This window comes from Canis lupus, chromosome 19 (genome assembly GCF_048164855.1).
Source record: "Canis lupus baileyi chromosome 19, mCanLup2.hap1, whole genome shotgun sequence".
Classification (NCBI taxonomy): Eukaryota; Metazoa; Chordata; class Mammalia; order Carnivora; family Canidae; genus Canis; species Canis lupus.
This window is the reverse complement of record NC_132856.1, coordinates 55,067,378-55,083,705: the sequence shown is the minus strand read 5'-3', so window position 1 is coordinate 55,083,705 and position 16,328 is coordinate 55,067,378. Positions and strand designations below refer to the sequence as shown.

General features: G+C 42.7%; 1 protein-coding gene across 2 annotated transcripts in view; it reads left to right on the top strand.

The window, feature by feature from the left end:
- Positions 1-16,328, top strand: part of ADGRE1 (adhesion G protein-coupled receptor E1) — a 61,915-nt gene that overhangs the window by 38,100 nt on the left and 7,487 nt on the right. For both annotated transcript variants that reach the window (XM_072787551.1, XM_072787552.1), the window contains 10 exons: positions 146-283; positions 1,652-1,740; positions 2,914-2,997; positions 6,245-6,419; positions 7,066-7,185; positions 8,321-8,520; positions 8,977-9,147; positions 10,687-10,881; positions 12,296-12,531; positions 15,399-15,465. In XM_072787551.1, coding sequence (XP_072643652.1) covers positions 146-283; positions 1,652-1,740; positions 2,914-2,997; positions 6,245-6,419; positions 7,066-7,185; positions 8,321-8,520; positions 8,977-9,147; positions 10,687-10,881; positions 12,296-12,531; positions 15,399-15,465 — 1,475 coding nt within the window. The remainder of the gene's footprint in view (positions 1-145; positions 284-1,651; positions 1,741-2,913; positions 2,998-6,244; positions 6,420-7,065; positions 7,186-8,320; positions 8,521-8,976; positions 9,148-10,686; positions 10,882-12,295; positions 12,532-15,398; positions 15,466-16,328) is intronic.

Below are 16,328 nucleotides of genomic sequence, written 5' to 3'. Positions count from 1 at the left end.
CTTGGCTTTACACCAAGCAATGGACAGTTGAGCTTCACAGACCAAGAAGTCAAATGTAGAGGTGAAATGAGGGTTTGCTGAACATCCTTGGAAAGACATATCTCTTGGTTCTTCTGGGTTGTTTGATATTCTAAGTTCTTTGCAGATATTGATGAATGCTCCCAAGATCCATCACCATGTGGCCCCAATTCTGTCTGCACCAATACCCTGGGCTCCTACAGCTGTAGCTGCCTTGAGGGCTTTCGTCCTAATGCAGGAGGCTCCTTGAACTTCACCTGCAAAAGTAAGCATCTCCTTGTGTCCCTTAGTAGTGGAATCTGTGTCTTGGTTTGGTTGTGAAATCCTCAATCTTTGCAAACTCTGGATCTTCCTCTTACTCTTACCTCATCTACAATTCTTTCTTTTCTAATGCATTTGTTCCCTCATTAATTATATCAATGAATAAATTATTCTTGGGGCATCTACTAATTAATTAGTCATCAGGCCCCAGCACTAGAAACTGAGGATTTAATCCTGGATATATTGGACATGAAATACACCTTCATGTAGTTTATAGTCTAGGGAAGGAGCAGAGAGCACACACATAATTATTTAGTAAGCACAATCAGTGTGACTCCACAAAAATTATACTGTGCTTCAATGTGAGTAATGAGATATTTGATATACTCTGGGCTAGTGATATTTTTTTTTTAATTTTTATTTATTTATGATAGTCACAGAGAGAGAGAGAGGCAGAGACACAGGCAGAGGGAGAAGCAGGCTCCATGCACCGGGAGCCTGATGTGGGATTCGATCCCGGGTCTCCAGGATCGCGCCCTGGGCCAAAGACAGGCGCTAAACCGCTGCGCCACCCAGGGATCCCCTGGGCTAGTGATATTTAAGCTGAAGCTTGAAGGAAGAGTAGGAATTATCCAGACAAACGGTGGAGATCTCAGTGTGCCAGGTTGTGGCATGTGCAAAGGCTCTGAGACTAAGGCAGAAAGAGGGCTAGGGGAAATGGCATTAGGTGTATCTGAGAATGTGGGCTGAGGTCAGTTCCTGCAGGAACTGGTGAGCCATGTGAAGAATTTTAGAGGTTTTTTTTTTTTTCTTGTTGAGAACAGTGAAGAACTGTGAAAGGTTTAAGTTTTTAAATTTGTGGATGACTTGATACATTAAAAATAGGGGTAGTTTCTATGGAGGCAATGAAGTGTCATTATAAAATGGGTACATCTGAGGCCCTTACCAACACGAGAACTAGAACATTATCAATGCCATGTGTTTCCTGCATGTTCCTTCCCCATTATTAGATCTCCGTTTTGTCTTCCTCAGAGGGGACTACTTGAAACTTTTTGTTTATAATGCCCCTACTTAAAAAATGCCCCCCATGAATGTTTCTTTAAACATTACTTTGCTTGGTTTTGTTTGTTTTGGAGCAATATAAAAATGGCATTGTGCTCTGTATAGTCTTTTCTGACTTGCTCTTTTCACTCAGTATCCTGCTTCTCAGAGTCCCTGATGTTTCAGTGTGTAGCTGTGGTTTGCTCATTTCCACGATCATATAATATGGTAATGGATGGATTTGAAGCAGGGGGTAATGAAATCAGACTTGTCTTTTAATCATAGCTTGCTGTGGTTGAGCTTTAATTTGGTTGCTTTTGGTTTTTCCTAGGGATTCCCTTCAAGTGTAAAGAAGATGTGATACCAGACAATGAGTGGGTCCAGCTATGCCAAGTGGGAGCAGCAGTAGAGCGTGAACACGTAAGTATTGTTGAAAGTTCCTAGCTTGAGTTTCCTAGAAGAACTTCTAGAAGTTCCTAGAAGCCACTCAGGTAGGATGTTGTTTTGCAGCTTTAACAAAGACCAAAATAATGGTGACCTAAATTGTATAGCAGTTTATTTCTCTCCTTGTAACAACCTGAGTGTCAACTGTGGAGAGTTGATATGATGGCTCCGTAGATGCTCTGCCATCACCAACAGAAGCCTCCCACTTTGTGGTCCAAGATGGCTGCTCCGGACCCTGCCATCACATCTGCATTTTGGCTGGTGGACAGGGGGGAGAGGGAAGTGAAAGGCATAGTTCTTTTCTTTAAAAGTATAACCCAGTGTCACTTCTGCTTATATCTGACTTCAAGGAAAGGTGAGAAGGGAAGACATTTGTCTATCTTAAACTTGGGAGCTCTTTTACTGAAAGAAGAAAGGATGCTAGAGTCTCCTTACCAGTGAGAGTGCTGGTACTATGTCTGCATGGTGTGCGAGGGGTGATTCACAGTCCCAGAGCCAGGCAAAGAGGAATTTGGATGTCTTGATGCTCTAATGAAGTTGTTTTGGGGACTAAAGCCTCCATGATTATGTTCAGGAATTGATGTCATGATTTTTGATATGAGTTTATAAATTAGCTTTGGAATTCCCATGCACTTTGGACCACTGCTGTTGTTTTGTGAATAAGTTGTGGTGAGGAAGATCTCTCTGTATCCCTCAGTTTGTCTCTTCTGGATATTTCATATAAATGTAATCATGCAGTACATGATGTGTGTGTGTGTGTGTGTGTGTGTGTGTGTGTGTGGCTTCTCTCACTGAGCACAGTACTTTCAAGGTTCACCACGTTGTACCAAGTGTCCATGCTTTACTCCTTTTTGTGGCTGAATAATATTCCATTTGGACCACTAGGGTTGTTTTTTTTTCCCACGCATTCCGCCATCTTTGACCCCTCTAAGTAATTTTGCTGTTTCTTTGCATTTGTTTCTTTTATTCATTGAAGAGAGAGGTGGCTCCAATTCTGCTCAAATGGTGAGTTTCTATTTTCCCGAGAATTCTAGAGCCTCTTGGACACCTTAGGAGCCCATATGGTGGGCTGGACGGCCAATTTGTATACTTGACATGCTGAGGGATTGATGGATCAGTGCTCACACATTCTCCTCCTCTGGGGCACAGGGTTCCTTCTGCACACTAATGAATGCCACCTTCAACGTTCTGGACGATGCCTGTGAAAACAGAAACACCGTGGTTTCTCTGAAGGTAACAGCAAAGTCTTTGTAATTGTGTTTCAAGCTTCGAATAACATGGGGGACACTTTGGGCACAGAAGGTCCTTTTTCTAATTAATGGGTTGAGTTAACATTTAATTTGTTATATAGTTGTAAGGTTTTAAAATTTAACATACAGGGGGATCCCTGGGTGGCGCAGCGGTTTAGCACCTGCCTTTGGCCCAGGGCGCGATCCTGGAGACTCGGGATCGAATCCCACATCGGGCTCCCTGCACGGAGCCTGCTTCTCCCTCTGCCTGTGTCTCTGCCTCTCTCTCTCTCTCTCTCTCTCTCTCTCTCTCTCTCTCTGTGACTATCATAAATAAATAAAAATTAAAAAAAAATAAATAAAATTTAACATACAGTTAAATTTCCCTTCTCTGTCTAGTTTGATGACTTTTATTACCTAAATAGATTCCTATGTAGCCACCACAATCAGAACATAGATGATAGGTGATTTTGCCACCACAATCAGAACATAGAACAGTTTCTTTTCCTCCCTTGGGCTTCCCCTTTATTGTCAGATGCTCCCTCCACCACCAGCCCCTGTAAATCCCCAACTCTTCTCTGTCATTAGAATTTTGTCTTTTCAAGAATGTTATATAAATAGAATCACACAGGATGTGGCTTCTTTCACTCAGCATAATGCCTTTGTGATCAAGAGTTCCAATTCTTATTTTTTAAATAACTGTTAGTGACACTGTCTACATTCACAGCGTTGTGTAACTACCACCAGCATCCCCCCAAAAGGAAACTTATGTCCATGAAGCAGCTGTTCCTCATTCCTCCCTCCCCCAGCCCCTGGCAACCATTCATCTGCTTTCTAACTTTGTAGACATACCTGTTCTGGATGTGTTATGAAAAGGAGTCCTACAAAATATAGTCTTTTGTGTCTGGCTTCTTACTCTGAGTGTAATATATATATTTTTAATAATAAATTTATTTTTATTGGTGTAATATTTTTAAGGTTCAACCACATTAAAGTACATGTGGGTGCTATCCCACTTTATGGATGTACCACAGTTTATCCATTCATCTGGGAAAAACATCTGAGTTAAAAAAAAAAACAAAAAACATCTGAGTTGTTTCCACTTAACCATCTCCCCTTTCTCCTGGCCCCATCTCAACTTTGGGCAATTATCAGTAGAGCTGCTATAAACATTCACATAGTGTTTGTGGGTCTGCATGTCTATCTGGGGTATGTGTCCCAAATTTTTCATTCCTCCATGATAAATATCTAAAGCTGGGATTACTTGTTGATTGCAATGGTAGATTTTTTTTAAAGATTTTATTTATTCATGATAGGGAGAGAGAGAGAGAGGCAGAGATACAGGCAGAGGGAGAAGCAGGCTCCATGCAGGGAGCCCGATGTGGGACTTGATCCCTGGTCTCCAGGATCGCGTCCTGGGCCAAAGGTAGGTGCTAAACCGCTGCACCACTCAGGGATCCCCCTGCAATGGTAGATTTTAAGCCTAGTTTTTTTTTAAGACTTAACAACTTAGCTGTTGTTAATTTATTAATAAATTTGGTTGGTTTTGTACTAAAATAAGAATAATACTTTCATTTGTAATTTGACTTAAAATTAATTTATTGGTATAACACATTTATTCATCAAGTGTACATTCACTAATAGGGTTTTCAGATTAAATTTCCATAAGTGATGAGTCATTTTTACAAATTTCGTTAGATTCCCTCATTTTAGACTATGTTTACAAATATTCTTATTTCCCTCCAAATTTCAAATACCTACTGAGAAAGATTTACAAACCTAAAAGGTGAAGTTGCTGTGCCTTCAAGGGAATATAAGTCCAAATAATAAAATGTATAAATGTAATAATTTAGATTTTTTAAATGTTCAAACCCATTTATCAGCAGCTGTGTTCTCTTACACGGTTCATATTAAATACACATTTATCACACATCTAATTGTTTTGGCAGTGAAATCACGTGGATAATCAGTTAGCTTCTCTAATGTGTCAAATTATTCTAAACGCTTTCAACCACCACTTTCCAGATTATGCCAAAGATCATAAAACCTTCAAAATTGAAAGTTAGCACAATGAAGTCTTAATTTGCCTATCGATTCTTTACTTTCCCAAAGAAATAAAATAATGTTTGCAGGTGAAAATAGATTTCACATTTCAAAGGGAGTTTTAATGAGGTCTCCTTAGCCATAAAATTGAGGACCACATTTTTGCAGGATGATTCCACCTGAGATTTTTCTGTGTTGGTGGGGAGGGACCCCAAACTCATACTTGCACTTGAGATATGGCTACAGAATTCAATGCATCCTGTTTCTCCAGAATGAACATCTCTCAAGTTGTACCCTCACCAGTTTTCCCTGAAATTCTTTTCATGATTTTTTAAAAAGGATTTATTATGCTGAGTGAAATAAGCCAATCAGAGAAGGACAATTATCATATAGTTTCACTCCTACATGGAATATAAAAAATAGTGAAAGGGATTATAAGGGAAAGGAGGGGAACTAAGTGGGAAAAACTAGAGAGGGAGACAAACCATGAGAGACTCCTAACTCTGGGAAACAAAGGGTTGCAGAAGGGGAGCTAAGTGGGGGAATGTGGTAGCTGGGTGAGGGGCACTGAGGAGGGCACTTGATGGGAGGAGCACTGGGTGTTATACTGTATGTTGGCAAACTGAATTTAAATTAAAAAAACAGAATTTGAATGTCAAGAAAGGAGTTCACTGAGTAAAACTGATATATATAACCGTTCTTTTATTATGAGCTGCATACTATCCCACAATTTGATTCCATCATCATTTATTTAGCCAATCTGTTGGACATTTAGACTTTCTAACTTCTTGCTATCATAAGCCATGCTGAAATAAATATCACTGGACAAGGTCCTTACACAATTTTTAAGCATTTCTGGAAGGATTAATTCCAGGAGGGGAAATTACTGGGTCAGAGGTATATGCAAGCAATAGTATTACAGGTGCTGATTTAAAGCTATACCGTTTTTGCATCCCAGGGGGATTTGGGGATCAGGGAAAGGAAGCTGAATAGATGCCCTTTTAATTCTTCATTGGCCTAGACTATGAACCCACTCTCTTGAGAGAGAGAGAGAGGGAGGAAGAAGAGAGAGAGAGAGAGAGAATGAGAAGGAGGAAGAGAGAGGGAGGGAGAGAGTAGGAGCGGGGAGAAAGAGAGGGAACAGCTGCTGTTTCAGGGGTAGGGGAAGAGGGTGCGAGTACATAGTGTGCAAACACGTTTCCTTGCAGAGTACGGTCGAGAGCTTTGCCTCTGTGCTCGAACAAACATCCACATCCAACTTCACCAAAGAAGAGACATCCGCTTTGGCCACTGTGGTCCTGGAGAGTGTGAAAAGCACCACCCTGGCAGCTTTCCTGAAACCCTCGGCAAATGTCAGTCAGACTATTCAGACAGAACAATTAGGTAAGATGGCAAGGTTACACCTGGGTGCTGATGGAGGGAGGGGGGCTTGGGCGATGCAATTCTCCATGGCTTTCCCATATCCCATTTCCCCAACTGTTTCAAACCTCTGAACTCACAGAAAAGCCAGTTCAAGGATATTAACAACATCTTCCATTTACTGAGTGCTTCACATTGAGTTAAGAGTGTTGCCAGGTATGGTTTGGAGTGTGTCATTGATTCAACAACTATCCGAGTCCCACAATAAGCAAACATCTAGTGTACAAGATATAGATAGTGCTATTGACAAAAATACAGCAGGCTAAGTCAGCCAGAGAGGGCCAAGCTTGGGGGGAGCATTGCTAGCTTTCATGGTGTAGCCAGAGGGTTAGGACCGTTGCTTTCCATCACTGTTTATCTCAACGCCATGTTTCCCTGATGCACCTGCTATGGGGCGAGAGCTCTCTCCTATGGGTCCAACTGGGTTTCTAATTAGTTTAGTGCTACCTTCCTCTTGTCACTCAACAGGGGGCTCAAGATCTTCCCCATGATGAACTGGCCTTTTTATTCTTTGCTTGCAACTGGGTACATATAAGGTTTTTGGACAGAAACTGAATTCAGGACTCACTTTCTGAGTGACCTCAGGCAAAGTCTCCCTATCTCCTTTTAGAAATTGAAAGCAAAATTATCAAGGAAGAATGTAATGAAGAGAATATGACCTTTCACTTTAAAGCCAAAGGGGATGAGATGAAGATTGGGTGTTCCACCATTGAAGAATCTAAATCCACAGGTATAGACTTGCTTCTGGGAATCAAGGAGAGTGGTAATGGTATAGTCAGTCAGTAAATGTTTATCACTCAACGCTAAGGTGCCAAGACTTATGAGGGGATCAGGTGAGGCCCAGGCCCTCAGGAAGTTTTCCATCTGCTGGGGAAGTCAGATATTAAATAAATATTCTCACAATAGTGGAGTATTAGGAACTTCACTTTCCAGCACAGCAGCCACTTGGCCACCTTTTGTTATTGAGCACTTGAAATGTGGCCGGGCTGTGAGTATAAAATACACACCGGATTCCAAAGGCTTAGTACAAAAAATGAAGGGTGGAAAAATCTCATTCACATGAGATTTTATATTGATTGTATGTTGAAATGATAATATTTTGCAGGTATTGAATTAAAATATAATTAAAATTAATTTTACCTGTTTTTGACTTTTCTGAAATGTGGCTACTAGCAAATTTAAAATGACTTATGTGGATCAAGTTATATTGCTAGTGGACAGTGCTGTCTGTATCAGGGACTGGCAAACTTGTCCTGTAGGGGGCAGGTTGGTAAGTATTTTAGGCATTGAGGGCAATACAGTTCCTCACAGTGCAAAGGTGTTTATACGTGAACAGGTGTGGCTGTGTTGCAGTAACTTTTATTTATACAAAGAGGCGATGGCCAGATTGGTCTGGGGGCTGTTGTTAGTCACTCCCCAATCTATCTGCTATTGGGAGTGCTCAGGGAGCAAGCCTGGGATGTCCCTGAAGACCACCAATGTTGAAAGGGGAAGCCCACCAAAGAGATACAACAAGAATAACCATAAATATGGGAGGAGAACTTACTCCCCATGGCTCAGTTTGTCCCTTAAAAGCACAAATTCAAACTTATTTTTTTAATTGTAGCCAACATTTCTCAGGTGGTAGCACCTCAGGATTTTTTTTAAATGGTTCTAGAGAGGGTCACCAACCTAGGAGTCTCCTGGTTCCATTGGTGTGGCAATCCTCAGAGCAGGCCAGTGGAGGTAGAGATGCATAGGATATTAAAGCATGTATGCATATGTACATGTTGGATCATCTATAATCACTACTGAGCAAATTATTCCTTTCCTCTCCCCTCCTTTTTTTTCTTTCTTTTTTTTTTTGCCTTTGGGGGAAATCACAGGGACCACTGGGGTGGCTTTTGTCTCCTTTTTGGGTATGGAGTCTTTTTTAGATGAGAGCTTCTTCCAAGACCAACAGATGCCCTCGGCCATCTCTCAGAGGAAGGTGAAGATGAATTCTCGAGTTGTACAAGGCATCATGACTGGTGAGAAGAAGGATGGCTTCTCTGACCCTATCATTTACACACTGGAGAACATTGAGGTTTGTGAAGAGGTCCCTGCTGAGCCCCCATCTACCTGCTGAGAATGCTCCATCCTCCAGTGGGCTTAACTTTCACTTCTGGTAGGGACTCATGAAGGCAGCAAGCTCCCACAGTTTCTTGCAACTCAAGACGATCCCCAAAATCTACCTCAAAAGAAAGGGCTCTCCTATTCCTATGTGGCATTCTTCCATCCATCACCGGGCAAAACTGGGCTCAGATTAAGTGATGTTGGTGCAGGAACATTCACAAGGACTTTATTTACCTTGGCTATGACCAAGTCAGTGGTAGAGGCAGACCTGGTATCTGAGATCTTTCTCTCTATCCTTGTGCATGGAAATATTGCATTTCCCTCCCAAACATACCTGTATCTTCATGCCCCAAATGATTCTTGAAGTCAGTCATACTGAATCCATTTGAAAGAGAGTCTCGGATGACCAGAGCCTTTCCTTTTTCAGCCTAAGCAGGAATTTGAGAGACCTATCTGCGTTTCCTGGGACACCAATGTGGAGGGTGGTAGGTGGACGTCTTCTGGCTGTGTGGTCCTTGAAGCTTCTGAGACGCATACTGTCTGCAGCTGTAATCAAATGGTGAATCTGGCCATCATCATGGCTTATGGGGAGCTCACGGTCAGTACCAATTCTCTGCACTCTGGCTCCCCAAATGCAAGGGGGAAAATACTAAGTAAACATCCACTGTGTGTTTCTCATGGTCTTGGGTGTTGTGGGAGGGAGTCATGGGGGACAGATGGAGTGTGTGATACTTTTGCCCTTGGTGAATTCAGAATCTAGCTGAGAAGCCATGATATTGATATATAAAATGAGAAATGACCCTAAGCAGATGCTCTGGGAGAAAAATAACCACAGATCCCATTTACAGAGTACCTACTGTGTTAAACCCTTTATTTTAAGTCAAGTGTTTTCAGGCTATTTTATAGGATGGAGGCTGAGGCTCCACAATCCACCTACTTAGGAAACTAAACTGGTGGAAACGAGACTCAAACCCAGGACAGTCTGGCTCCAGAGCTGTCTTTCCACAAAACCATGTAAATGGTACAAGAAGTTGTGCTATAGGAATTCAGAAGTGTGTTGGTGAGAGCAATCAATCAGGGAGGGGTTGGAACATGAACCTTGATGAGTGGGTAGATTCAGTGGAGAGGAAGGCTATACAGAACATGTAATATATTTCCTGCACAGCCATGAGCACTTGAAGTATTTTCACTGAATCCTCTTACAACAACTCTACTGGGCAATTACTGTTCATATCTTTTAACAGATGAGGAAACTGAGGGACACAGCAGTGAAGTGTCTTGCCCAAGCTCACACAGCTCGGACCTAGCAGAACTGTAGTCCATTCTCTCAGTCACCATGTCTGTCACAAGATCATAGGGAGTAGCTTGTGAGATGGCGTCTTGGCACATCTTTAACACACAGAGGAATTCAAAACATTGAAGTTAATGGTGAATAAAAATAATTGTGAATAAGTGAAGGACTCAGTTTGCCATTTCCACTCCCAGAAGTTGGGGCATCTATCTCTGAATGCCTGTGTAACAGCCCTAGTCCAGGCCAGGAAATGGTAACCATTCTAGGTATTTCAGGTAGGGAATGGGATGCTTGCAAAGTCACAGAGAGGGACGGAGGATTTGAAGTCAGGGGCTGCGAGTTGGGTCACCCCAACTCTTCAAGATCATCCCTCTGCAGCTGTAATGCAGAGGTCAGGAATTGACCCACATCTATGGGGCAGATCACCCCACATCCATGCAATCAAAAAAGGAGCAAGCTGGAATGTGGAGCCCACTCATAGCTTGCTCCTGTCTGCAGAAAGCTGGTACCTGCCTGCATCCTACCTTCCAAAACTGTGCAAACATCTTATTGGAGAACCTAAATGACATCTAGAACCCTAGCCCCAGAAGATTCTGGGAAATGTCCTTTATAGACATCTTGCTCTAGTACGACATGAGGAGTGGCACAGGACAGGGGTGGGAATGGGTGCTGATGGATTCCAGAGGTTGATAATGGACAATATCTAGTTCACTCCAAGTGTCAAAGGGAGAAAAGTTTCCTGAGCCCTTTCTGCCCTGGTCAGGAGACTGGATAATTCTTTTTTTTTTTTTCCTGCCTGAAGGAATGTCAGCCCCTCTCTGAGTGGTGTATCTCTTTCCTTGACAGATGGACTTCTCCTTGTACATCATTAGCCACGTGGGCATGATCATCTCCCTGGTGTGTCTCGTCTTGGCCATCACCACCTTCATCCTGTGTCGTTCCATTCAAAATCACAATACCTACCTCCACCTGCACCTCTGCGTGTGCCTCTTCTTGGCCAAGGCTCTCTTCCTCACTGGAGTGGACAAAATTCATAACAAGGTCTCACACCCCTCAGGCTGTGTCTTCACCCAACCCCACCATTTCCACATCAGCCCCCCCCCATTCCTACTCAATAACCTCTACTCTAATTCCTACCTCAGGACCTTTGTATGTGCCATGCCCTCTTTTGATAATATTTATTCCCAGTTCTTCACCTGGTTGACTTCTTCTTGTGATAGGTCTCAGTTTAAAATCATTTCCCTGATCATATTATATATTGTGGCGATCTCTCCTATTATACTTTAAGCCATTGGTTCTTAACTTTGGAGGATCCTGCCCCCTAGGGGACACTTGGCAATATCTAGAGACATTATTGGTGGTCATCACTGGGAGGGGGTGCTTCTGGCATCCGGTGGACACTAAGGATGCTGCCAAACACCCTACAATGTACAGGACAGCCCTCATGACAGAAAATAATCTGGCAATATTTTTATGAATGTCAATATGCTACAGCTGAGAAACTCTATCCCTTATCAGTTTATTTTGCTTTCATACCCAGCATGTATTTGAAACCATATTGATTATTTGGTGTTTTACTTGTAGTATATCTACCCTTCCCACTAGACTATGGGCCCCATGAGAGCAAGAACTTTGGCCAATTTATCCCCTTTAACTATACCAGAAACATAGTAGGTTCTTAGGATTTTTCCGAAAGGAGCACTAGCGACATTTTGCTTGGGGTGATCATTTTTGTGCAGAATCACCTCCCTCACTGTGGAATGTTGGAGAATTCAATGCTAGTAGCATGTGTCACTGCCATCATTTAACCAGGAGTGAGCCAACTTTTTCTCTAAAGAGGCAGGTATACATATTTTTAGCTTTGCAGATCCTAGGGTTTCTGTTGTAGTCACTCAGCTTTGCTGTTTTACTGCAAAAACAGACATAGAAAATATAAAGATGGGGATGCCTGGGTGGCTCAGGGGTTGAGCATCTGCCTTTGGCTCAGGTCGGGATCCTGATGTTCTGTGATCGAGTCCCGCATTGGACTCCCCACAGGGAGCCTACTTCTCTCTCTCTGCATCTCTCATGAATAAATAAATAAAAATTTTTTTTTTCAAAGAAAATATAGAGATGGGTGTGGCCATGTGCCAATGAAACGTCATTTACAAAACAGGCAGCCATTCTAATGGCTACACTGTGCTGACCCCCCACACTCAATCAACTAACCATTCTTCTCAAAACTCTCTCCGTTTTAACACTGAAAGTCACATGTCCTGGGAAGAACAGGTCCCAGGTAAACCAGGATGACTTATCCCCCTACCCAAGGGATGGTAGCACCTGTAGGGAAAATACCTCTATGTAAAGGTTTGTGGGATGAATGGATGGGCTGTGGTTCGGGAACTCCAGTCAAAGTAGTGCCCCACTGTTGCTTCTTGGGTAGGGGATCCTGAGTGTGCATGCTTCTCCTCTCCAGATGGGCTGCGCCATCATTGCAGGCTTCCTGCACTACCTTTACCTCGCCTGCTTCTTCTGGATGCTGATAGAGGCTGTGATGCTCTTCCTCATGGTCAGGAACCTGAAGGTGGTGAATTACTTCAGCTCCCGCCACATCAAGATGTGGTACCTCTGTGTCTTTGGCTATGGGATCCCAGGGCTAGTGGTGGCTGTCTCTGTTGGTGTTCAACCACAAGGTTATGGAATGCATAATCGGTAAGTGATATCCTCTCTCCCTGAAGAGCCTGCTGCCAGGGTTCATGAGGATAATTGATTACATGAACAACAAGAAGAGTAGTAACAGTAGTGATGATTGTGTCTACCGTTTATTGAGCTCTTTATGTTTTGTTGGTCTCAGAGCTGCCATGTATAGTAGTAGCACGGGTTGTGCACTGCGTGAATCCAGGAGCCACTATTTGTACCATAGTATAGATAATGGTGGTGGTGTAAACAATGAGCTTGGTTGTAAACTTTAAAATCATGGATCCTGGAGCCAGCCTGCTTGGGTTTGAACCCTTGCTCCACTACCTCCTAGCTGTGGGAGAGTTGCTTAACCTCTATATGCTTCCATTTCCTCGTCCATACAATAGGGGCTGATGTAGCAATGCCTACATCATAGTGTTGTGAGGGTTAAATGAGTTATTATCTGCAAAACATTTAGACCAGTGTCTGGCATAGGATAAAACAATATACATATCATCATCATCATCATCATCATCACCATCATCACCATTGTCTGTTTGAAAGCAACGTTTGTTTGTCACATGGTTCCATGGGAGAGGATTTGGGGTAGTATGTTGGTGAGTATAACTTAAAAATAATTTCGTAGTTATCTTATAGGACATTAGGGAAAAAAATTGCTAGCATACCAACCAAACTCATGATATCATAGATGTGATTCCATTGTATAAGTTAAAAAAAAAGTGAATCAACTTTGAAAATCAGGTAAATGACAGGACAAACAGTATGCGGCTAGTGCAGAGACTGTAACTCACTGTGTCATGTCAATGATCCTATGACCCCTGAGATAGTGGTGCTATTCTAATTTAGATATGAGGAAAGACAGGCTTTCTTGCCACTACGATGAGAAAGGGGCTGTGTGAGGACATGAATCTGGGTCTTTCCAATCCCAGGGCCTGTGCTCATCACCCTGTGTTAGAGGCATTGCTGAGCTGTGGTTAGGGAACTAAATATCCAGGTTTCCTCCCTGCCTACTACTGATGTTTTATATTTCAGGTGAGGTCATGAGATAAGAGGTGAGGGAAAGGAATCCATAATAAGTGAGCACTTATCAAACCTAAATCCTGCAAGTTTTACAAACATGCATTATCTCTGGTACTTCTCAACTGAAATCCTAAGTGCAAGGACTAGGAGTATGAATAGTGTCCCCTGGATTTGTGCAGTACACAACCTGAGCTGCTGCATATGGTGGTACCTAAAGTAACAGCTTAATAAATGGTAGCTCCAGAGGAGACTGAGGCTCAGCACAGTTGCAGAACTTGCCCTGGGCCACATAGCTAGAAAGTGTCCAAACTGAATTCAGACCTGACTGTCTTGTCAGGAGATGGTGGTAACAGTGCAAGGCTACCATGATTGAAGTGTCTGATGTTGGTGTGGGTAATATAAGCACTGACACAGACCAGAGAAGGATAATAGCACATGGGAGTCGGAAAGTTCATGGAAGGCTTCCTGGAGGAGATAGAATTTGAATGAGCCTTGAAAACCCTACTGAAATATACACAGGCAAAGAGGAAGGGGAGTGGCGACGGTAGGTGAGGGCAATAGCTTCCCAAGGGAGGGCTCAAGGTGTGTTTGGAGAACAGGTGGATTGGGCTGAAAGAGGGGGATCTAGGGGAGGGGCATGGAATTTGGGGCATACCTTCCAGGTGGTGAGAACCACAAAAAATTTTGGAAGAGGGGAGTAGTGTTGACAAGGATTTGAGATGACCTTAGGAAGAAGCACCAGGCAGTGAGGAAGAACTGGAAATATGGAGTGCATTTCTGAGCAGGTACAGCTGTAGGTAACAGGCTCCATCCCAGTGGGTACCTCTGGGAAACTGTGTAGGGCATGGACCTCCAATAACCCACCAGTTGTTCACCATTTCCCTCCCAGCAGCCATTGGTTGAGGGCTGCTCTCAGAAAACTAATTCTCTAGAGCTTTTAGTCTGATGCCTCCATGCAGAGATGCAGAAGCTGATAAGGAAATAGTCCAGTATCTACTGAAATGGTTTTCCATGCATTTTCCACCTTTTTATCTACTACTACCTGGAGACTCCTGTTCCAGGGAAAGAACGCCTGGTTGGCCAAACTTGATTATTTTCCTTCTCTTTTGGGGGAGGCACACTTTCACAAGGGAATATTGGAATGCTGTTACTGAATATGGTGGAATGGTTGTCAGATGGTGAAAACCAATTACTAGAGACATGATGGAAAGAAGCAATGCATGTCTCTTCCTCCTCTCCCTCCATTCCTCCTTCCCTCCCTCCATCTTTTCCTCCCTTCATTTCTTTTAAGAAATAATTATAGAATACTTCATCCACACCAGGCTTTGCCCTGAGTGCTGGGTATTCAGAGATGAACAAAAGTTCAAGGTCTGAGTTCTCACACAGCTTATAGTCTGGTAGAGAGAAGAACAGTTTGCAAGGAAACACACCACCATAACTTATGACACTGATAGATGGAATAAAAAAGAAAAGCAGCAAGCTCTGCTAGAGAAGGACCACGGGTAGGGATGGTCAGAAGTGGCTTTTCAGAGGAGGTGACATTTAAGCTGGGATCTGAATGTCCAGTGTACCAGTGAGGAGGTCTGAATAGAGAGGAAGGGTTACAAAAGTTATGAAGTGAGGATGAGCTCTATGTAGGACATCAAATTAATACTCCAGGAACATTTACCCAGGAAGAAGATCTGAAAGAAGACTTGCTGAGGCCCAGAGAAAACTGAACTGTAGCCTGTCTCATAATGAGAATTTTCGTCTCAGGGTCATCTCCCTATACTCTCCTCCATTAGTGCATTTGTTGGGTTGTGAGTAACTTATAGGGTCAAGACTCTGAGACAAGCACTGACTTCTGTTTCTCTCCATAGCTGCTGGCTGAATACGGAGACAGGTTTCATCTGGAGTTTCCTGGGGCCAGTCTGTACCATCATCGTGGTAAGCAAATTGCTTGGCACAGTGTGATAAGGAGACCCAAGGGATCCGATGGAAGGTGGATAGCCAAGGTCACATATTCCTCTCAAACATTCTCCCTTCTGATCCCCAGTTCTTGAGATTTCCAAGTTAGAGTCAATTTCTTTGACTTCTGATTTTTTTTTCTTGCCAACATTGCAAATCCCCTGGAAGGGACCACAATCTTATCTGTCCTTTGTGTTCCAGAAAGAATGGGTTTATTATTGTCTTCTGAGGATCAGAATTAAATGAGAAAAAAGGGAGGCAAAAAAAAATTTTTTTTAGGTTCTCAAAAATGATTTTTATTTATTTATTTTTATTTTGGAGGAAAAAAAGAGTATTTGATGGTCAGGGAGGAAAAGAAAACAGTGGGATGGAAGCAAAGGGAAGCCTAGAGTTGTTGGTTTTTTTTCAGCCTTACTAAGGTGTAACTGACAAATAAAAATTGTATATATTTAAGGTGTGTAACTTGGTGTTTTGACATATGTATACATTGTGAAATAATCACCACAATCAAATATCCCTGTTTTATAAGGTCATGTGGAATTAGAGCCCACTGTAATGACCTCATTTTAATTTGATCACCTCTGGTAAAGACCCTAATTCCAAATAAGATCACATTGTGAGGTCCCAGGGCAATCACCCAAATAAGAACCAGAAAGGCTTATTAATTGCTATAGTAAGGGAGCCAACCACCATCACTTGCACTTTGCAGAGACTCAAAAGCAGTCAGAGGAGTGGCAAGGCTTTATAGGGATAAAACAGGGATGGCTTCTGGTGTGGCCTGATCAGAGGCTGTATGCATCGGGATTCTATAGGCAGCCTAACTCAAAGCAGCGCATTCAATG